The 22,978-nt window shown below is 42.8% G+C and overlaps 2 protein-coding genes across 6 annotated transcripts in view; one reads left to right on the forward strand and one right to left on the reverse strand.

The window, feature by feature from the left end:
• The window catches only part of zic6 (zic family member 6), an 84,574-nt gene that overhangs the window by 31,217 nt on the left and 30,379 nt on the right, over nucleotides 1-22,978 (reverse strand). For 2 of the 5 annotated variants that reach the window (XR_011078313.1, XR_011078315.1), the window contains exon 1: nucleotides 245-282. The exons of 2 other annotated variants lie outside the window; for them this stretch is intronic. The gene's annotated coding sequence lies outside the window, so the exon portion shown is untranslated. Of the gene's footprint in view, nucleotides 1-244; nucleotides 534-22,978 lie in introns of those variants that run through there. One more of the 5 variants, XM_068591425.1, reaches the window with a different exon arrangement.
• Nucleotides 1,372-4,623, forward strand: zic3 (zic family member 3 heterotaxy 1 (odd-paired homolog, Drosophila)). Its single transcript, XM_068592144.1, has 3 exons — nucleotides 1,372-2,638; nucleotides 3,438-3,601; nucleotides 4,211-4,623. The coding sequence occupies exons 1-3, from the start codon at nucleotides 1,654-1,656 to the stop codon at nucleotides 4,391-4,393; spliced, it is 1,332 nt and encodes a 443-aa protein (XP_068448245.1). The 5' UTR covers nucleotides 1,372-1,653; the 3' UTR covers nucleotides 4,394-4,623.

The raw sequence follows: 22,978 nt of genomic DNA on the forward strand, positions 1-22,978 counted from the left end.
TGTACTAATGCGCACGACGACCATAAAAAAAGAGCGATGTCTGTTCCCTGCAACAATTAAATTACCATATGAGTAACCGGCCGGAGCAGTGAGCATGGCTGTGTTCCCTGCATGAAAACTAAATCCCATGCAACCTCCACCGGATAAATATGATAAACTGTAGATCTAAACACGTCCACGCGGGTCTGTCTCGTTGACCCCGTTAATAACAGAACAGAAAGACGACGAAGTATTGAACACTCACCTTTTCAATCTATAACTCTTTCTCGAGGAAATGTTCTGGAGTGAATGCGGTGCGAGGAGGGCGAGAGCAGAATGAAGGAGTGATTTGAAGATTTCTTTTTTCTTTTCTTTTTTTTTTTCTTGGTCCAGAACCCCTAAAATAAAGAATGTGAGCTCCTTCCTGGGACAGATTGAGGGGGAGAGGATGTGAAAGGCTTGGAGTTAAAAGGCGCCGCTTGAAGCACTCAGCGCGTCTCTGAACTTGATCAGATTTTATGTGTCCTGCAGCGAGTCAGCGGCAGCCCTGTGAAACTTGCTCAATGGCACGAAATTTTGGCTGAGCGAAAAAAAAAACTCAGGATATTACAATTACTGCCATCTTTCTTTCTGTCTTTTATTCTTCCGTCTACACCCTATAGAGCTTTTGCACACAAAAAATACCCCCTCCCCTTTCAAGCGGCTTCAAGAAAGCCACAGTTTGGATCTGTGCCAAGTACATTCAAGTTTTCAGTTAATAAGAGCCAAACTGGGCACATGAAAGAGAAAATAAGACAGATAAGTCAATGAGATATGCACTATACATTAAACTATCGACATACATATAGCCACATAAATCGATAGATTAATATTCATTTCCAACATACAGGTTTGCCTTCAAAAAGTATTAAACGTTTTTAATAGTTTCCATTAAAAAAAGAGAAACTTCATATGGCAAAGCAAATGCATTTTATGTTGCAGAATAACTTCGTTAACTGCTACTACAAAAAATCATAAGTATTCCTAGAAGTTTGAACGGAATGGTCGTTTAAAACGCTGCAACAGCCTGACAACATGTATCTTTATTCATAAAGCTGTTTGGGAGTTTCTTGAGGGGTATGAATCACGCACGGCTGCATGAGACATGCGCTCCACATAACACATCCAGGATCTGCGCTAGAGTGCTCCGTTATACCTGCAAAATAATGCCTGTAAGAGCCAATCAAATGAAACCAATTGAGACGACCTGCCATCTTCAATACCAAAGTATGCCAATCACCAGAAATCTAGCCAATTAACACACTCCGTGGCAGTCACGTGTCTGAGGGGTAGCCGCGCGCTGGTTGGCTGCCGTAGCACTGCCTCCCGAGTTCATTTATGTTCTGGGAGTGAGTGATTGACTTTATCAGTCCAAGGACATCATCCGCCTGGAAAGGGGGGGAAGTTTGATCCTCTTTCTCACGGATCGCAGTCAACGGGAGTTTTTTTCTCCCAACTCTTTTACGCATAGGATTTTTTCCCGTTTTGGCTCCGCTTGTTTTTTTATTTTAGGATTTTTCGCCAACCGTTGGTAAATCTCGGCGCGGTGTCTGCAGCTTGCGCGCTCCGCTACACTGGATTTTAATTTTATTTTCTGTTTTCTTCCCATCTCCTATAAGTTTTGATTCCGAGCTCATGACTATGCTTCTTGATAGCGGTCCGCAGTTTGCATCGCTAGGAGTGGGGGGTTTCGGGGCACCACGGCACCACGAATTGGGGAACAGAGACCCGGGTCTGGGACTGAATCCCTTCACTGATTCCCCCCACTCCGCGGCTTTCAAAATCAGCCCCGTGGCTCACGATATCGCCTCCAGCCAGACGTCCGCTTTCACCCCGCAAGCCACTGGATATGCAGCTGCCCTGGGACACACTCACGGCGGACAGGTGGGCTCGTATGGCGGAGGAGCGTTCAATTCCACGCGGGACTTTCTCTTCCGGAACCGGGGAGAGCCCACAGCGCCGAGCGCCCAGCATGGGATCTTTGCAGCTTCGGCGGGGAGCCTCCACGGGCCGCCCGGGATCAGCGATAACCCCGGACATCTGTTGTTTCCGGGACTTCACGACCAGGGGGTGAGCCACTCTTCGCCGAGTGGACACGTAGTTAACAGCCAAATGCATCTTGGCTTACGCGGGGACATTTTCGGAAGACCTGATCCATATCGTCCGGTCGCGAGCCCTCGGACGGACCCCTACGGGTCTCAGCTCCACAACTACAGCCACCCCATCAACATGAACATGGGGATGAATGTGCCGACACACCACGGTCCGGGGGCCTTCTTTAGATACATGAGGCAACCGATTAAGCAAGAATTATCCTGCAAATGGATTGACGAGAACCAGATGAACAGACCTAAAAAGACTTGCGAGAGGACTTTCAGCACCATGCACGAGATGGTCACCCATGTGTCCATGGAGCATGTCGGCGGGCCCGAGCAGAGTAACCACATCTGCTTTTGGGAGGACTGCCCGAGAGAAGGGAAATCTTTTAAGGCCAAGTACAAACTCGTCAACCACATCCGCGTGCACACGGGCGAGAAACCGTTCCCATGCCCGTTCCCCGGATGTGGGAAAATATTCGCCAGATCAGAGAATTTGAAAATCCACAAAAGGACACATACAGGTAGGCACCGACGATGCCACGGCCCCGCGTGCGTACAGACACATTTAGAAAAAGAGAAGCCATACTGAATAGAAATTGTTTTGTGTGTGTGTCAGAGTGCTCCAGAAAGAGAAGGAAAAAACAACAAGATGTTTATGTTGTTTACAAGAACCTGAGAAATTGGGCCCACTTTACCTTGGAGAGCAGTTCCCAAATAGTTCAGAGTGTAGTTTATTCTGTATCATTTCTACACACAGCTATAAATGAGTGCTGGCTCAATAATAAAGAAAAGGTGCTTCTGTGTGTTACCTCTCAGACAATGCTGGTAGCGTTTAAGCTACGATAAAGACATGCAGGCTACTTTACTCACTTGATAAAGTTAAAGTGGTTCAGCTGTATCGGGCTGTTAAAAGCGCAGTGCTTTCTGGACGTTATACATATCATAAATAATCAGATCCTGGCGGTGTTTATAATTCTCGCCCTCGTCCAGCCATCCCATAGTGCAGGAGATGCCCTGTTGATTCAGTGTTTACTATACGAGCAGGCCAGCAGTAGCATGAAGGAGCAGGCCTCTTGAATAAATAAAGCCTGACAGAGTGAAGTAGTGGCGCTGTATCCATGTCGCCCCAGAAAATGTAGGTTACTCTCGTTATATAATAGGCTGCAGACTATTTACATGTCCGGTGCTTCGGGTTTACAGGTGCTGTTACAATGGGAGTTTGTTTGTCCGCCATTGGGTTAACTCATGGTGTGTGTGTGTGTGTGTGTGTGTGTGTGTGTGTGTGTGTGTGTGCGTGCGTGCGTGTGTTTAATCCTGCAGGTGAGAAGCCGTTTAAGTGTGAATTTGATGGCTGTGACAGACGCTTCGCCAACAGCAGCGACAGGAAAAAGCACATGCATGTGCACACATCAGACAAGCCATACATCTGCAAAGTGTGCGACAAGTCATACACACACCCCAGCTCTCTCAGGAAACACATGAAGGTAATTAACGTCTTCATTACTCCTTGAACACATTAACACAACACGTACACACACGCTACCCCCCCTCCCTCCCCCCTCCCATCCCTCTACTGCTACAGACAGGGACTATCACAACTTCAGGCATTTCTGAAGATGTTATAGCACTGTCACATTGCGCAAGACCGATGTTAGTTTACACTTTAACTGTCAATTAAACGATTGAAACGTATCAGTGAGTGAGTTGTGAATATTTCACGCTCTGCCGCTCTTTGATCCAAAGCTTTAAGCTTTTTTCGCCTTGTTAAAAAGTAAAGCTGTTTTAGAGGAAACACGTTTAAATGTTCTCTCATCATTGGCCCTTTTTTTTTAAATCACATACTTTTAAGGAAACTACATTTTGAGATGCACATTACTGGCGCATTGATGTGGATATGTTTTGCAGTTTGGAAGTTGCCGTGCCTGTTTCAAGTTGGCTGTTTACTGTTATAGTAGCTCTATAAATTCCTGAGTTAATCCGCATTTAAGTCCCACACACTCCTACCGAGTCACTTTAAATGCACTGTTCGGGCACACATGAATATCATACGTGTGCTTTGAGTGGCTCATTATTTTTTTTTTTATCTTGTGCAGGTACATGAGTCTCAAGGATCTGAATCGTCTCCAGCAGCCAGCTCTGGATACGAGTCGTCCACACCGCCTGTGCTGGTCTCAGCCAGCACTGAAGACCCGACAAAAACACCGCCGTTAGCCGTGCAAAACACGTCTGGCCACAGCGAAGGACTGGCACCCAACTTTAATGAATGGTACGTTTGAAGTCAGAAGAACAAACCCTCTCTCAATATGGACCACAGGGTTGAAGATTAACGAGGATAAAAACCTTAAACACTATTCCTGTCCTCTTCACACACCCTCATACACACACACACACCTACGCTCACCCACGTTTTCAGACACACACGCACACACACATACACACACACACACACACACACACACACACACACACACACACACACACACACACACACACACACACACACACACACGGGATTGGGACAACAACAACAACAGGAGATGAGAGCAAAAGCCAGCACCAAGCCGGCCACGTCCGTTCTCAGGATCACGAAATTTGACTTATATTCCGCAGTTTTGAGGAAATCAAATAAAAATCACGAATAAATAAAACGTAATACTTTCTCAGTATAAATACATGTTTTTTTTATCTTTTAGTTTACAGAAAAAAAAATGTTTTATTTTTCATTTTATGTATTTTCTCAAATTTTTATTTAAAAAAAAGAATAAAAAGGAAGATTATTTCACGCTGTTTTATATGACGGTGACGCGCTATTGTCGCCTCTTCAATTGATTGTTGGAACTTCAAACAGTCTTAAGAAACGTGCCAAAGTCTTTGTCATGAACTTGAACACAGAAAAAAAATCCTAAATAAATATTATACTCGTGAATGTATTTCCTTGTTTGATGGGGTCGAATCTATTGTCAACGTCCGTTTTCAGGTGGAGAAATGTGGTATTAGGTTACGATTGTTACCGTTGAATATAACGTTGCCTTTTGTTAATACCGTTGTAAATACATATCCATGATGCCATATTTATCAATTTGTAATTTAATTATGGGTATGAGTTCTGAAACTTAAATGATATTTATGGAAATGTTTTCTAACAAGAACTGTACAGTTTTGGTCATAACCAGCTTAACATTGAACAAATGATAAACTCTAAATCTCCAACATCGCGATTGTATCCTTCTGTTTTTTTCTTTTTAACCAATAGGCCTATATGTGTCTTATTTGGATCGAAGAAATCATCTATATGAATATTATGGATTTGTCTATATATAATGCAGATATTTCCGTCACTTTTATTTTCTTTATGAGACCATTGACATGTAAAATCATTGACTTTGTAGAACTGAGTTCAGTTGAGCTGAGAAGCTATAAAACGGTTCTGTTGATATCTTTATTTTTGGTTAAATTTAAACCTTCTTGTGTATTTTACGTTTATAGAATCAGAAATAGATGTCAATTCGTAGCAGAAACTCAGTACTGAAAAAAAAGAATAAACCCATCAGCCTATTGCACTCCTATACAGGTCTTAGACGAGTGTGTGAAGCTCATGATTTCCAAATCAAGGTGACAGCATTTTGAGTATTTCAAATTCGGGTCAAGCACCCAAATATATGCGCCAATATGGCTCTCTTTATAGTTCCAGCAATGTCTTTGTGCAAGTATGTTTAAATGTGTGCATCGGCGACAATGGAACTGTCACAACACAGTATCTTCAAAAATAAAAAAAAGTTTTTTTGTCTGTCAGCTTGCATTGTTTTAAATGTAATTCTTCTGTGAAACTAAGCGTGTTATTTGTTGTGGTGTTGCATATAGAGCAGTTTGATTACACATTTGCTTGTTTTGTGTGAATAACTTGTCAAGATGACTTTTTTGTGTTTAACAAAATTTAGTGGAAGGAATTCTAGATCTATGTGGGTTGGGGAGTGGGTGGGGAGGGGAGAATACGTTCAGTGGCATAAAGAGTTACAGCATTGCATTGTAACCTATTCTCAAGAATTAAATATTATGCATACACAAAGTATATTGTACTCATACGAGAACAATTTCAGACCACCAGCACTACTTTTAAAATAAAATGTAAAAAAACGGTACCTCGTGACAGTGATATATGAAATAAGTTTATTTAAATAATTTAAGGAATATATGTTTTATATGCTATTTTCTATACCTTAATTTAAATGAAGTACTTTTTCTTATTCCCACCACCTTTCTGCCCCATGTCCAGAGGTCAGCGAAAAATACCTGATGTATAAACACAGCTAGAATGTGATGTTGTAACACTTTCTGAGAGAAATGGGTCGCACTCCAAGTTATTCCTGAAGAGCAAAATGTTTTACTGATGAACTTTGTCACTGTGCCATGAGGCAAACCATGTTACAGCAGCAGGCCTTGCGTTAGCCTATTTAGCTACCAGAGGTAAAGGTTCCTTGTACTTTTTAGGCTACTGTATGTTGGTTGATTTGTTTTACCAACTATTTATGAAGAAATGTGAACGGAAATTTTGACTGAAATTAAAAAAATCATTATGAAAAGCGACTTTCAGACTGCCACGTCGATTATTATCACCCTGTTGTTGTGCTTCCTGCATCTTTACGCATATAGCCGACACTGTCTGCCATGCTGTTTGTATCAGACTAGTAGGAGTCACTTGAACTTGACACTGATTAAGGCGCCATCTTAGTATCTTGGCTGTGTGTGTACGTGTGTGTATGGGTGCGTGTGTGTGTGAGCGTGTGTGTGTGTGTGTGTGTGTGTGTGTGTGTGTGTGTGTGTGTGTGTGTGTGTGTGTGTGTGTGTGTGAATAGGAATATTGGAGGGAGCAAGTTAGAGGACCACGTCTTGGCAGAGCGTGGGGGGTTGAGATGAGGGATGTGGGTCATCCGTCTATGCTTGCAAAAGTTCCCCATCCAAAGTATTTTTTTTATTAATAATCATTAAATGTGCGCTTACAAATAATAATCCTAACGTGCAGACTGGAAGACGGGCAACTGAGGACACTGTGTGACCGTGAAAGTGGAGTGGGACTCGTTGCCAAAAGTGGCGCTGCCTCATCGTCTCCCACTACCCGATTAACAAGGAACCGCTTCATGAAAACAACCAAAGGAGTTACCACACATCAATGGACGCCATAATAAGCATTTAAACGGCGAAAAAAATCAGTTTAAATTACAACAAGAGCAGGCTCTGCCTCTCTAATATTACACTGTGTCACGTACCCAATGTTTTATAGAGCCATGCCCGCTTGAATGCAGTAAGAAAACCTACACGGTGCGTGTCATTTGAAAGACTGCTGCTGTAAAGAGAATACTTTACGGATGTACTTCAATGAAGCAGAGGAGCAACCCCCACAAGGTGTCTCAAACCAACACGCGCGCGCACACGCACACGCACACACACACACACACACACACACACACACTGGCACGCACGCACACACACACACAATATCCTTCAGAATTGAGAATATTGATTCTAATTCTGTTTGGGGCTTTCGCGCGAGCGCAACCTTTTGCATTCCGTTTGATTTCGTTTATTTCAACCCCCTCTTCCCTCCTCGTCTCTTCCCCATCCTCCCCCCTCCTCACCCGGCTCGTCTAGTCGCACATTTTAAGTTCCCCCTCTCAGACACCGTGACGTCAAATAGCCGAGACCCGGCTTCCTCCGAAACACGGCGGGCTGCTCACATGGAGGCTGCACTTTTACGCATGCATCGGATATGCGCTAACCCGAAATGTGGCGGCGCTCTGACCTGCAGGAGCTGATCATCAGAAGGGAAGAAGCCAAATATGACATGAAATAAATTAGCTCTTAACGTTTTTACATCTGGTTCATGTGCGTTTCTCTTTGCCATGATATCAGAGCCGATCAGTCGTTATTCTCATATTAAAACGGGCAAATCAATTCAACAAATAAAAGGCTGTTTACTGATTTGTAGGTGTTTACTCTCCACTGGGAACGGCCCGTGTTATTTCCCACCATGCTCTCGCTTTATGCTGACGCCCAATACAAGTCATCGTTTCCAGATATGAGAAACTGGAGCAATCCAGGAGAGAGAGAAAAAACATGAAAGGCTTCTTTCTGGTGGATTCTCAATGGATTAGAAAGCAGTGACGGTCACGTGGATGCAGTTGTGTAAAGACTGGCAGCTGTATGCCCCTCTGCAGCAGACTGAAACTGGCTCTGAATAACGTTAGCGCTCATTCATATCAACGTATTATTGCTATACTGGGCTGCGAAGTGCAGACCCGCAGGATGGCAGCGTGCAGCAGCCCATAATCTCTCTCTGCCTATAGGGTCTGCTTGTAGAATCCGAAGGAGGAAAAGAGCTGAGGCGGTTTGAGAGTGGGAGGTTTGTATTCTGCAGGAAACAGGACTTGTGAGCCCTGAGTTGTACTCATGGCTCGCGCCCGTCGCTGAACTTTGATATCGGATTGATTGGTCAACCCCATCTCGCTCCCCCCGTCCCCTCAGTCGCAGAGTATTTGCTGGCTAAGCGGGAGAGCGCGCTCCCGACCCAAGCAGGTCCCCGACGCCTTTCGTCACGCAACGGAGACTGTGTTCTTAATAAACCCAGTGGATAATTTATCACTTCTAGGTTATGTATTAGACGCAACACGCGCAGACATTAATGTATTCAAAAGGTATAAATAGGTATGAATAAGTTATGTCAGCACTTTTTTTGTGGCACTATTACAGCTTTACAGTGAGAGAGGCTGTGCAGGGTGCAGAGTCTTGCTCAAGGGCACTTCACTTGGCCCGTGATCTGAATATGAGGCATTTTGAAAACGGCCTTTACGCGCATGACTAAACTCGGATTTCCTTTAAATAAAGGGAATCTCCATGAACTAAAAATCAGTCATCTGAGAATGTGTGTGAAATGCAGGATTTCTCTTTCCACACATGGCATCAGAACCAGTTAACTTATGATAACTGTAGATATTTAAGATTGGTTCTTTCAACAAGACATTAAGTCTGTGCTGGTAACGCTGTTTTGTCACTGAACGCACCATGCCAATTACATTGAATTTAGATGTATTTGTAATATCATCAGGGGAAATATGTATTGATAAACAAGTAATAGCATAAGAACTAGCACACATCTGATAATTACTTAAATGAGGGCTTCCATTTGCGCGGAAGTTGATGCCAATTATCGATGCTTGTTTCACCTCCAGCTGGGTGTTGAATATGCATTCACAAAGTACCTTAATCCACGGTGAGTCTTTAAATCTGAACGTGTTTCATGGCTTTTGTGATGCAGACTGATTAACACAATGGCTTTGTCTTTGAGTTATATTATTCTTCAATTAACTCCTGAGAGACATTCACATACCCCATCATACTGTTAACTGTAGCCTGCAGGCGTTTCTGCTCACGAGGAAATGAGGGAAAGTTGGACAATTGTCAAACATTATAAAATGATGCGCATGCTCCGCAAGTATTTATACTGTACTATGAGATAAGTGAACCTGTAAAATGTCGGAGAGATTAACATATCGTTCAAAATCATTGTTTTTCTTAGTGGGGATATGTGAACAATAAACACAACACATTCTGCCGAGGGGCCATCATTTACGGCCCCTAACGACACACAAGACATCAGCTCTCAAGTGATATGTCTCCTGCGCTTATGAGCTGAAAGACAAACTATTAGTAGGATGTCCAACAGGAGACGACTTTAATTCCCCAACATCTGGCGCGGTGTCAGAAACTTGATGAATGCCTTATCAGAGAGGCGCAGGAATCAACGCTAATAGGTCCCCGGAGTGAAGGCTCCGGCAAACGCTCATTCAGCAAAGCAGATGTTCGGCAATTGTGCTTTGCGTTTGTCTTTTGACAGATATATTCTCAACACTTTTTAGAGGTGGTAAATGGGTAAATGAGCAATTGACATCCCTGAACGCTGCGGTAGTGATGTGCCCCTAAAAAAAAAACGGCGCAATAACAAGAAGTCCTCTGAGGACTGAAGAGTAGTTTTATGAATCACTGAACTGCAGGCTATTGAAGAAGGGGTAATTTGTAGAGGTTTAAATTGTTAAACAATGAGCACTTTAAACTATCAGCATCTGCAGTCAAATCTTTAATTAAAGCCATAGCACAACTGTCTCTTTGGCAAAGTCAACACAAAGTTGCCTTTGTTTCAGATGGCTTGAATGGAGTGATTCAGCACTTCCGCAGCGAGCTTTTCACCTGAGAGCCGCCCTCGTCCCGGGACAGCCTCCACCTCACAGGACAGCTTCTCCCCCGTGGGGACGGCCAGCAGCGTTCATATTCATCAGCCTTTTCCAAATAAAGAGGACAATGCTCGTTAATGTGCCCCTTTCCAGAGACAATGAATAAGAATTGGAGAGTATTTTCACTTTATTTAAAGAGTTCATTCATCGCCTATCGTGCTGCTTTTTTTTTTTTTGCTTTTGCGCAATGCTCTGAGCTCCAAGTCGTCTCTACAGCACCACCAGGGAAGGGATGGCACGCACATGTGTTTTAATATCAAGATACACATGTTGCACAGTGGTGGCGCACGATTCCATTTCCCGCGATAGACGGAAAGACAGGTGGATGGATGGATGGAAATATGAATTAATGAATAAATAAATAATATATAGCATTTGTTCCTTCACAAAAAATACAAACATGTCACACCTACAGCGAGGAACAAAAGTAGCCCATATCTGTTGCACAATTCCGTTTTTGTGCCCCAGAAATGCCAATCAACGCGGAAAAAGGCGAGCTCTGGTTGCATAATGTTTGCGCAATCTTTAATCCGTTATGGATATGCATGAGGCAGGGATAGCACTATGAATAACAATCCGCTTGAGCCTGCCACCGCCTCAGCGCGTGCGATTCCTGGCAAAAAAAAACAAAAAAAAACAAAACAAAAACAATGTAAGATAATTTCTCCTAAAGTTTTTCTCCCCTCTATAACTCAGGCGGCTGGTGGACTGACCCGCTTAGTTTACTGCTTCATTTATTCAGTGACATTCAGAGTGGCAGTATCTTTGTGATGTAAGTTTACGGGACACGTCTCGAAAAACAAAAAGAGTCACACCGATATTAATAGAGGTCACACATAAGCATAACCGATATGTTTATATTAGTGTGTCTTTGATGCGCATTGGTTTTATGTACCTCTACATCCCTCTCCATTCCCTATTAATAATACTCCCATCAAATGTAATAGATAGACAGATTCAACATTACCGGCTGTTAGCCAACTTCTCCAAGAACACTGAGTCATTATTTCCCAAAACATTAACAGTTCTGAAAGATGAACAGACCTGTTATGATTCAGACGAACTAATGGTGCTATGTTGGCACCTTCTGTGAAACTAAATATTCTAATATTCACGCATGCATGATAAACTTTTCCAAGATCTGCCTTGTGCAAAACATTGCTGCAGACACTCTTGCACAGTATGTGATCTTCAGAAAGAGACAGTTTAAGGATGTCAAAGGAAATTTACTTTCCTATCAGTAAAAAAAAGAAGAAAGGTAATATGCATATATATATATATATATATATATATATATATATATATATATATATATATATATATATATATATATATATATATATACTTATATTTATATATACACATATATATATTTATATGTGTAAAATATTATTGTTAAATTACTTGTTATGATTGCTGGGCCACATTGACCTTGAAAATACATTTAAACATTTGTAAAATCCAGCAACACTGAAAAAAGCACACATGGTCTCTTTACAGAACTGCCTTTTCTTTCCCTTTAGTCGTTCAATTTCAAAAGTTCTTCTGGAACTTAAACAATCGCAGGAAAATAACAATTTCAAACAAATGTGAAGTGTCCCATTGTGCATTTCTAGCATCTTTCGAGGGGATTACCGAGGCTAGGAGCCACTTAAGAAATATTTCTGTTTCTGTTAACATCTGTGGTACATGGCCACAGGCCCCGTTGTAAGGAGGACGATGAGAGGAAGCATGCCACATAATAGCAAACAGGAGCCTAAATCTGCAACAACAACAACAACAACAAAGCAGCCTGGATTTTCCGTATGAAATGCCCTTCTGTACGTCATGATGAGGGTGAACCCGTGAGGTGTGTTTGGGTGACTGGGCCTCTCAGGAAAGGCCAGGACGTGTGGATGAGAGGTTCTGCTGCTAAAGGAGAGTGATATTCAACAGCTGTGTTATACAGGTTTTCAACAGCCATAATAAAAAGTGTTAGACATAGCACCAGTTATTTTCTTCCCACTTTTCTACTAATCTAGACTCGGCTCTCCCACTGAGCCTTTTGGCCCAAACTGTGTACCAGCGGCTCATTCTTTCACAGCATTAGACATGCTATTATTCTGTGGTTTTTGGGTATTTTCACAGTTCTGTCTCCAGCTCGAGCAGCAGAGAAGGGTCAGATATGTTCTCCCCGAGAAGAATCAGCAGTCACTTCCAATCGTGATGGGAAACAATGCCGTGTGATTGCACATCGTCAACTTTGTGCCGTACTCACTGGACGGTATTGATGTTCTTTTTTTTTATTTCTATTAATGGTCACCATCCCAGGGCAATAATAGGCAGGCAGGGTTTAGAGAGGGAGGAGAAAAAGGAAACAGGTAGGAGGGCCTGGTGGAGGGAGGGGGCTGGGAAAGCCAGGTGCTGGTAGAAATTGGCAGGTGATTGCCAAAGCGACCTCATGCCAGGATAATGCATGGGGCTATAGGTGTCCCCCAAGCCAATCCCAACCCTCATGCTGGTAGCTTTTCAATGTGGGACAATCTTTACAATAATTGCTTTTCCTGTTTCAATTCTGCTCCGAGGGCCAGTAACAAAAGAGAAGGGACTTTGTTTCTCACAAGCAAAGCAATAATACCAGTATTTGGGTAATTTTTTAAGTCACAATAGTTCAAAAAAGGAGAACAATTTATCTGAGTTTATCATGTAAAACATCATAAGCAGTGTTTTTCAGGAATTTAAATAAAGAGAGTGTGGTGGTTTTGAAAGTGATTGGCAGATCTTTCCTTAATATATTGCACATTTCCCTCCAGGAGACCTTTGGACATTGTAACGGATCTCCTGTTTGTTAAAAAGTAACATGGCCAAATATTTTCATTTGCATCTCTGAGACACCCTATCCATTCTCTGCTATGATGACTGATGACATATTTCGCTCATGGTGGAGGGAGTGAAGCTCAGCGGGCCTAGCAGAAACCTAAAACCTCTCTCCACAGTTTGCCCAAAACGTCCAAAGGGAATGGAAAGTTTAACTTCAAAGTTTAACTACAAAGATTAAAAAAAAAACATCATTTAAAAGTGTTTTGTTCCTTTTTTTGCTACTAAGCTTTTCCCCTTTCATAGTTTTTTCAGCACCCATATGCCTAACTTTTAAATGGTACATATCATTTCTAATAAAAATACTATACTAATCAGACTAAAAGTATTGTCAATATTAATAATGCTATTTAAGTCTATATAGCATTGGCACATTATTCTTATAATTGTTGTTGGTATTATTAATATTACTATCTGTTGTAAAAATCCTGCAGACTTTTTTTCCCTAATTGAATGGTTTGATGTAACGCAGTTCAAGTTAAAAGAAACCCACGAGGCCTCAATTCTCTGCAGTAACCTTCCTCGTGCCGCCCCAAAATAAAAGAAAAAGAAAACGTGTGCACTTCTAATTATTACCGACCCACTTGTCTCGTCCTTGAAAAGGTTTGTGTGCATTGAAGTCACGGAAACCGAGTTCAATGAGAACAGGGCCAGTTTCTATGGAGGGGAACTCTTTAAGCGATGTCCAGTGCAACGGGGAGGGAAGCCCTCTAATTAAAAGGAACTGTTAAATAAGTTGAATTAATAACCGTGTCGCCTCGGCTGCAATGAAATTCAGCCGACCTCTTTCTCAGGACGAAAAATCATCAAGCCCATTATCAACTCTTTAATTTGCAGGAGTAGACTCAATCATGTTTTTGTTCTTCAGGGAATCGTTTCGGCGCTTGCTTTCCTTTCTCTGCTCAATAAAAGAGCCAAATCAAGAAAATGTAATTTAGAAAAAATAATCCTCTAAAACAAACAAAAGGGCGAAGGGGTAAAACTCAAGCTGTGTGTGGGTCAGGGTACAGTTTAAAGCTGAGAAACGTTACCACGCAGGCAGTTTGTTTGCATTTTTTCAGGGCATAAATAATGTAGAAGCTTGCCTGTCTGTCACTTACATTTACTATGCTGTCGTTCATGCATTAGAAATGACGCTGGTGGAGAAAATAAAGGCGATATTATAAGACGTGACATTGGGAACTGGCTCAACCTTCAACGACCAAGTTCACAGCTTGAGAAGACATGAAGAACAAGGACACTTCTAAAACGCTTTTTTAATATGAATAAATAAGTGAACAAACTTACTTGGCAGTTTTTGAGAGAGCTGATTTTTAAAAAAAAGTGCTGTTTCTGTCGTAAAATAACTCAAATCTGCAAGTTTATGAAGTGCAGTAAAATCTCATCTCAAGCGTTTTACAGTCAGGTTTATGTGGTCGAGCTCTCGCCTCTGATGCAGTTGGTATTCTGTTGGAATTGGCAACAGTGTGCCAGGCCCGGACCTGGTTTAATTTACCTTGTCTTGGGAACGATTTTTCTGTATTACCTAAATAAGGTGAAATCTGGGGCATGCAGAGTCTCTTCTGCTTGTCGGAATAAGTGAAGTGTGAAATTGCAACACCAGACAGCCGGGATAATAGCTCAGAAGGGGGCTAATGTCCCTGCTACACTCACAGAACATTTTTATAATGACTGAATTAAAAAAAGGGGAGGGAGAGGGAGAGGAGGAGGAGGGGGCTATAGATTTATGCTATAGTTTGTTTTTTCCCTTTATGCCTGTCTTGATCGGTGGTTTAGCTTTATGTAGGTGCATTTGTCCTGTTTAGATTAATCCATGCAACTAGATTTGGATCTAAAATGCTGTTTGTAAAAGGCAAACAATATGTGAGCAGTGTAAGTGCCGTCTGGCCTTCCCTGGCTCTCATTTGGGCCCTCTAAGATCCTCATCTCTCGCTCTACTTTTTCAAAGGAGAACTAGTTGGAAGAATGTATATTAATAAACTACTTCATCATCCCTCCTAAGACACTCAGTCCCATATACATGACTACAAAGATGCACTCTCAAACTTCTTCCTTCTCTGTCCGACCTTGTAACACACACACACACACACACACACACACACACACGTAACATGGGGATTATTGAGACATGGTTCTGTTCAGAGAGAGATGTCACCAGCGGGGCCTGCTTTGCCTAAATTCGGTTGGTAATTTGTCTGCTTCTAGATCATTCCAAATAGCCCCCCAAATCCTTTTTTTAACACTCCCTAATCTTTCTGCTGACTGGGATCACCATACTGGTGGTCTTAGCTTTCCAGCCACTGGACCAACTCCTACCGACTCAGTCAACAGTCTGTCTCACATCAAAGCACATCCGACACAAGCCGTGCTCATTTTGTTCCATACATCGAGCATCCAAATGGAGCAGCGTCACCGGGGCTACAAAACACAGCGATCAAGTATTACAGTGTGGATTTACTCTCCAAAAACTAGCAGTAAAAGAATAATAAAAGGTAAAAGTCGGTCCAGGGTTAGCTAAATCAAAAGCATAAAAGAAGAAAAACTGTGGAAACTCAATAAAAAGTTGATCAACTACTGGGTAGCCCGAACATACACTCATAGTAAAGTTAAAGTAACGCTTCTTCTAAGGATGTTGTTCTGGAGATGTGAAAATGTTCCTGATAATCCTGGCGTGTTCTCAGACTCAGAACCTCATGAAATCTGTTTAAATAAGCATGTTTTCATGTACTCTCAGACCTGTAAACCAAACCCTCTTCATTAGGAAGATATAGTGTTTTTAGATTGTTTTGATGTGCTCGGAGAGCAGACGGACCATTGGCTAAGTATTGGAAAGAGCAGACAGACAGACAGTCCAAGCGGTTTAGCCTTGTTTAAAATTATTAATCCACTTCTAATTCCAGCTGGCCCCCTGGCAGCATAGAACCCTATCAAAAAAATCAGCGCCTCCATTGTGAGGCCTGGCAGAAGGGGACTGGGCGTATTTATTTCTGCTCCAATCAGTTTCTAGAGGTTGGGCGATTAAAAAAAAGTATCCCCCCCACCCCGCCCTTCCTCGCACAGCGGGGGAATAACGGAATCATTAATTCCCCATTAATTTCAGAAAAAAAAACCCCTGAAATGTCGACTCAATGTAGTGCCTTACACAAAGTAAAAAGACAGCAGTGACAGACAGGAGCGACAAGTGCTTTTGCTTGACCAAAAAGTGTTGAAGGGCAACATTCCAAAACTCGACAAATCTGTTTGGAGAAAATACGCCGTAATGTGATGTTTAACATCCAATATAACTCAAATACAGGAAATACAGTGTGTAAACACCTCGTTATGGATGCACAGGAACACGACTTGTGGCCCTGACATTTTAGCAGTTTCATAAAAGTTCATATATTTTGGGATCTTTGAGTACTTTTGTTTTTCCGTTCTGTAGATCAGGTTTCATGTGGTGCATTTAAAGCTACTTGGTCTTGAAGCATTGAGGGAGGTGGAGTGCCTCTTTGGGGCGGGTATATAAGGGTGCATCATCGTGTGTGGAGTCGCTATACGGTTTGAAGGTTTGGAAAAGGATGACAGCTCAGTTGTCAGATGTCAAACTAATTACACAACGACACTTGGTTGTTGATGTACATTTCTATTCAAACATGCGGCCACAAACACATCCAGGTTTTCAGAGGGCAGGGAAAACAAATAAGGTCTTTGACAATGAATGAACTAAATCACAATTGCAAACACAATGGTGGGCCACTTTCAGCTGCGTGTGAGTGCAGTATAACTGGAACTTCTGGATCTATTTTTGAAACTAACCTGTTGGTTAGTGCTTGTGTTTTCTGCCCTTTCAGTTTGTCTATGTTTGTCATATGGTGACACATTTAGCAATTTAATAATTAGGCAGTTTAAGCAACTGTTGTAACCAATTCACTTGCAGTATGGGCACAGATGATTTAAAGTTTTATAAATGGTCTCATATTGCTTTAAAATCTCAAAAAGTATGACTTCTTCTTTCACATACGGCATTATGTGATAAATAATATGAAAATGGACCCGCGTCAAAGGAGTCTTTGTTATTAAGTTACTTCAAGAGTTAAAGTCCTTTTATGACAGGTTTACATCATTCTGTGCAGTCTGTTCATAAATATAAGGATGTTCCAGGCTGCTAACCTCACATAGAGCAGAGTGGCAGGCGGGGGAGACGGGGGGCAATGTCAAATCTCTGAGGGAACAAAGAGGTGGTTCTGCTCCGTCTCTCCCAATGTAAACACCATACAGCAAGCACACTGATGCACAAGCACCCAGCGAGCGGATGGGTTTTGATTAGGAAGCATGGCCGGGCCCCAAGTATGGGCCCCTATCATCACCCTTTCATGAATAAACACACACGTACGTACGTACGTACACACACACACACACACACACACACACACACACACACAGACACTCATGGGGCCATTATAGCTGTCTTTGCTCGGAGTGACAGCCTTTCATATCTGTCTGTCTCCAAGCCAAGTGGTTATCATCTATGCACCCAACCATTAGGAAATGTCACAAACACACAAGCTGGCGCGCACGCACATGCGCACACACACACACGCACGCACACACGCGCGCGCACACACACACACACGCTTTTTTTTCTTCTTCAGGAAATGAGGTCCAATTAGATGTAATCAATGGTGGATGTAAAGCATTTAATTTTGAAGTAAAAAGCATTTCAAAAAATTCAATGCTTTTAATTTTTTTAAATTGATTTTTCCACTAATTTCTCCCCCCCCCCCCCCCCCCTCTCCCCTCACTTTCTCTCTCCATCTCTCAGGGTGACTTTTGAGCACTCGGAGATTGACAGAACAAAAGAGATTGTTGTGGAGATACTAATTATTTAATGAATTCTTTATTTATTTTAAAAGTTCCCTGGGTGGCGTTGTGCCCAGACTGTTACAGTAGATGGAAAATTACAGGCTGGAAGACAGTGAGTGACACATGAACAGAGGCAGAGGGCCAGAGGGTGGGCCGTGCCATCCAAACATGCCCATGCCCTTAAAAGCCATGGCAACACCCCCTCCTCCCCATTCCCTTTCAACCCCTCCCCACCTCCATTTCAACAAAACTGCCATATTAATCATGTGTGCTCACTTCAAACCCAGCATCAATGTTTTTTTTTTCTCGTAACGCTCCATTCAAAGTTCCAATTTTCGAGAAACAATCCTTAAAATGACAACCAATTTACCTCAGCGAGGGGCTGCATGTCCACTACAATGAATGCCAACTGCTAGAATATCAAAATGATGTCCTCTTCCCCCCAAAACCAATAAGTAGGGCATGGTGAGAGTAGGCCACTAAAGACCGGGTCATTATTGATTTGACAAGTGAGTGAATAATTCATCTCTCGTGGCAGGCATCAGCTGGGACAGCTGTTTACGGCTACTACTGTTACTATGAGAGACACATCCCAAATCTGACCTTTCCTCCACGTCTTCCACCGGCCCGTTATGTAGTGTAGCGCTCCGATACGGCATTTCCCGTGCCCCACCTCTGTCGGCCTTCATCACTTTACGGGGACTCCTCTTACGGTCTGTGGTAATCATTCCAAATGTTCCATTCAATTCCAGATTTTGTATGATTTCTTCAGCCAAGTGCTGCTTAATTTACGATCATTTCCAGCTTCCCTGTAGCTCTTGGCCAGCGGGACACAAGGACAGCTTTATGCATGGGTGTAATTCACACACTCATTGGCACCGGCCCCAGCAACTGCCTGCTTTACAGAAATACTGATTTACACACCACCTCAGCAATAGAAGATATAAGAAAACAGATAGTTTTGATTGGCTGAGTCACGTACAAAGCTGTTGCCTGCCGAACACAGATGTGACTGCTGAGCTGTTAATATAAATCAGACTTTCCCATTCGTGCCAGTACTATGCTGCTCGATGCGTGAATAACTGCTAGTTAGTCAGCGGTTACGACATGCACAGTAGTGCAAATCTGCTATAAGTCAATCTTGTTAGTGCTAAGAAAAACACAAGGGAGATGAAAAACAGCCCTTGTGGTGGTAACCTTGCTGAAAGGTCGTGGGCTGATTCCAGGAATTAACTCACTAATTCCCAGTAACCATTTGAGGCTAACAAATCACCAGCCCAGCCGCGACTTCACTTCTCCTTCTTGATAAGTATCACTTAAACACAGGCATTTCTTTTTCATCATACAGTTGCAGTCTCACAAGTTACTCCAGTAAAATCTGATGACCTCAAATATTTGACACACACAAACACATATGCACATGCGCACACACACATACACACACTTACACACACACACACACACACACACACACACAAACACACACACACACACCCACACACACCTTGTGAGAAATGACTCGGAGCTGGGCAACCCTAAACCTAGCCCCATCTGAACACAATAATAAAAAAAAAAAAACTTCTACAATTTATCCGACAATAAAGGAACAGCCGTGCTCTTGAATAGAGCTCTCGGGGTGTGTTAAGCGCAGAAAGGCAGAGTTAGTTTCAATCTGTACTCGGACTACCTGCTGCGTTACCAGATCCCCAGCGAGTGTGAAGTCAAGCAGACTGCTTCTCTGACTCACGCTGCCTGCCAGCACCTCCATGCTGCATCATGATTTATTCCCTGACAGCACGACGCCGCACTGTGCGATTAAGACGCATCCTGCAAGATGACACTGATCACCTGGTGGAGGGAGACATGTAAGACAAGCGTTTAGCCACACACACACACACACACGCACACACACACACACATACACACACACACACACACACACACACGCCACCTCTATAAACCCACTGCTTGTGCTTATTCAGATGTCGTTACATTTATCCGTGTACAGTACACATTTGCACACACCCGTGCGCACACACAGCCCGGCTGCCTGTCAGTAAGTCAAGACACCGTAAAGAGTGTCAGAGCCGGCTGAAAGATGATGAGTTATGTGCTCGAGCTGTCTGTGACCTTTGCCGTTTGTCCATATGATATCACTCAGAGGGCAGGAAACCGTGGGACGCTTCAGTCCCACTTCTGCCACTCTAGAGCTGCATACCAGCCTCAGACTGTCTGCATTACGGGAGCACATACGACCGTCTATAGAGTACAGCTCTCATTGAAGTATTCTCGAGAGCAGCCGTGTGGCTTGAATAATCTCCTTTCTTTCTGGCTTCCTTTCTTCCTTCTATCTGCGTCTCCGTGCTCTCTCTAACACACACACACACACACACACACACACACACACACACACACACACACAGGGGCCACAGGGAACTCCAAGTTTCCATTCATGCTTCTCATTATCGGGGCATGTCGGTATTTTATGAGGCCATGTAAACCGCTGAATTACTGCACTTTAAAATGCATCCTGACACTATTACGCGACCATGTTGATGGAAAGGCCTTTCATTGCTGGAGCGAGGACCTAAAATGGTGGACGACAAAATAGCATGACTTGTTAATTATTTTTAACTGCCGGATAAAAATGATTATGAAGTAAGGCAGGATACACAAATGGCCGAGGCCACGTCATAAAGTGACCCCCCCGTCCTCGGAGAAAAACTAACTTTAGTTTTAGTTTGTTTTTTTTGTTGTTTGATTAGAAAACAAGTTTATTTTCTCTTTTAGAAAGTACACCAGGTTTTTCAATCATGTGTCTGTTATTAACAGATCAGAAAATTAACCTGCCTTGAATTAATAATGGTAATAAAAATGCATTACATTGAGTTGATACAATTTTTTCAATTTATTCTGACATGATATATTAATTACAGCAGTAATTGAAATTATTCATCCCAATTGTCTTTTCAATTTAATAGACACGCATTTAATTAAGTGTTTTTCCTCATTCAGCAGACACAAAGTGCTTCGCTTCTGAGAAAAATCTGGGGATTTTTTTTACGTGTGTATGTGTGTGCGTGCGTGCGTGCGTGTCTGTCTGTGTGCCCCAACCACCGTTTTCATTTTACTGACTGATTTTTTTGTAGCATAAATGCATTGATCATAGCTACCAATAACTAAAAGGCAGTTAAGTGCTTAAGATGTGTGTACTTATTTGTCAAACATTTAAATCTATGAGTATTAGCATGCTAAGAATTAATCTAAATATTTGAAGTGAGTCAAAATGTGTCCTATAGTTTTATGTGAAATTGTAATTCTTTTGTTCCTCACATAGATAAGATTAACTAGTGGGTCTGCCTCTTTCTCTCTCTCTCTCATACACACACACACACACACACACACACACACACACACACACACAAACACACACACACACACACACACACACACACAAATGCACACACACACTCGCACGCACACACATACGCACACACGCACGCACACACCACGGTACATTTATAATGCTCATATGCTTTATTTGACCAGTGCTATCATCAAAGCCGATTCCAATCTTGCCAATCTCTTCAGTATGCCCCGGGGCTTTCATGTGTGTGTGTGTGTGAGTGTGGGTTTGTACGGACAAATGTACACGGGCTTGGGTATGCCCATGTACGTGTTTGTGCGTGCACATTCCTGCTCCTGGTGCATGCATGTGCTTGTGCACAAGCTTGTGCGCATATGTTGCGTGAGCGTCCCTCAAAGAGTCCCAGTGGCAGTGCAGCGGAGGCAAGAGCAGGCTGTTGGTCGGCAGAGTGGTGACAATAAAAGGTGGCAGACTAGTCAAAACAAGCCCCGTTCTTCCAGGCAGGGCCAAAGTGCCGTTGAAGAGGTTCTTTTGAGGCACCCTTAATGTGGTAAAGTGATCTCCTCCTCAATTGGGACACTCCAAGAGGCCATCCCTGACAACCACAGCCAAGCAAACTCCCTCCCCTCTGTCTCCGACTTGTCAGTTTCCATCTAACCCTCATGGCCACGATCCTGCGAGTAGACATCCCCCAACATGGCAGACTTCTACCTCCAAGGAGAAAAAAAAATACACTTAAACTACAATACCAGTACTCTTTTATTTATCTGTGTCGACGTAACATCAGCCGGTTTGTTTATGGACACATTTGCATAAAACAGAATAACAAGCATGGACTGTATTTTGTTCCGATATTCTGAAAGCAGCTGATCTGCTTTTGATTGACAACCCATTGCTTTGAATATCTTGGTACCTATTTCCCTCGTGTTATTTATAATCTGTGGTGTGCGGCCTAAGTTGCTCAAAGCCAGACAGTGCTCAGAACACGACAGCAGAGCCCAGTTGGCGTCCTGACAATTTGGCCGACAATACCAGCAGACTTAGCACTCACTTTTTACAAGGGCTGCCTCAAATTGCTTCTCTCTTTCTCTCTCTCTCTCTCTCCCGCCAAAGAGAGTGAGTGGCGAATTGAAACTGAACTTTATGGCAGGCCGTAGCCAGACATAGTTTGTAGTACGTATGGTTGCCCTGATCCAGATAAATAATCACCATCAAAGGAAACTCCCTGAAACACAGATTTGACCATTTTGGCCAACTCTCCGTAAAGCTTCCAAAGAGGAATGGAACTTTGGGCTCAACTTAAATGAAAAGGGGGTTTCTTTTCTTCTTCTCGCCCTATTCTAACTCTTCCTCTTTTCTCTCTTTACTTCTTCTTCTTCTTGTCTGTTGAAACATGTGGTCAGCTGTTATGCTTCCATGTGGTCAGATGATCAAAGCTGGGGAGCAGCAGTAATTGTCCCCCGCTGAAGCCCTGCCCCGGCTGGGATCAGGATCCCAGCAGGTGGGGGGGA

Source organism: Clinocottus analis, unplaced genomic scaffold (assembly GCF_023055335.1).
Source record: "Clinocottus analis isolate CAN_PGR_092001 unplaced genomic scaffold, fCliAna1.0.p SCAF_10, whole genome shotgun sequence".
NCBI classification, from domain to species: Eukaryota; Metazoa; Chordata; class Actinopteri; order Perciformes; family Cottidae; genus Clinocottus; species Clinocottus analis.

What these genes read in the sequence shown, in the direction of transcription:
- zic3 (XM_068592144.1), top strand. Translation starts at nt 1,654, where the DNA reads ATGACTATGCTTCTTGATAGCGGTCCGCAGTTTGCATCGCTAGGAGTG. An exon ending in CCACAAAAGGACACATACAG is followed by an intron (nt 2,639 to 3,437) that starts GTAGGCACCGAC and finishes TTAATCCTGCAG; the next exon opens with GTGAGAAGCCGTTTAAGTGT. An exon ending in CTCTCAGGAAACACATGAAG is followed by an intron (nt 3,602 to 4,210) that starts GTAATTAACGTC and finishes TATCTTGTGCAG; the next exon opens with GTACATGAGTCTCAAGGATC.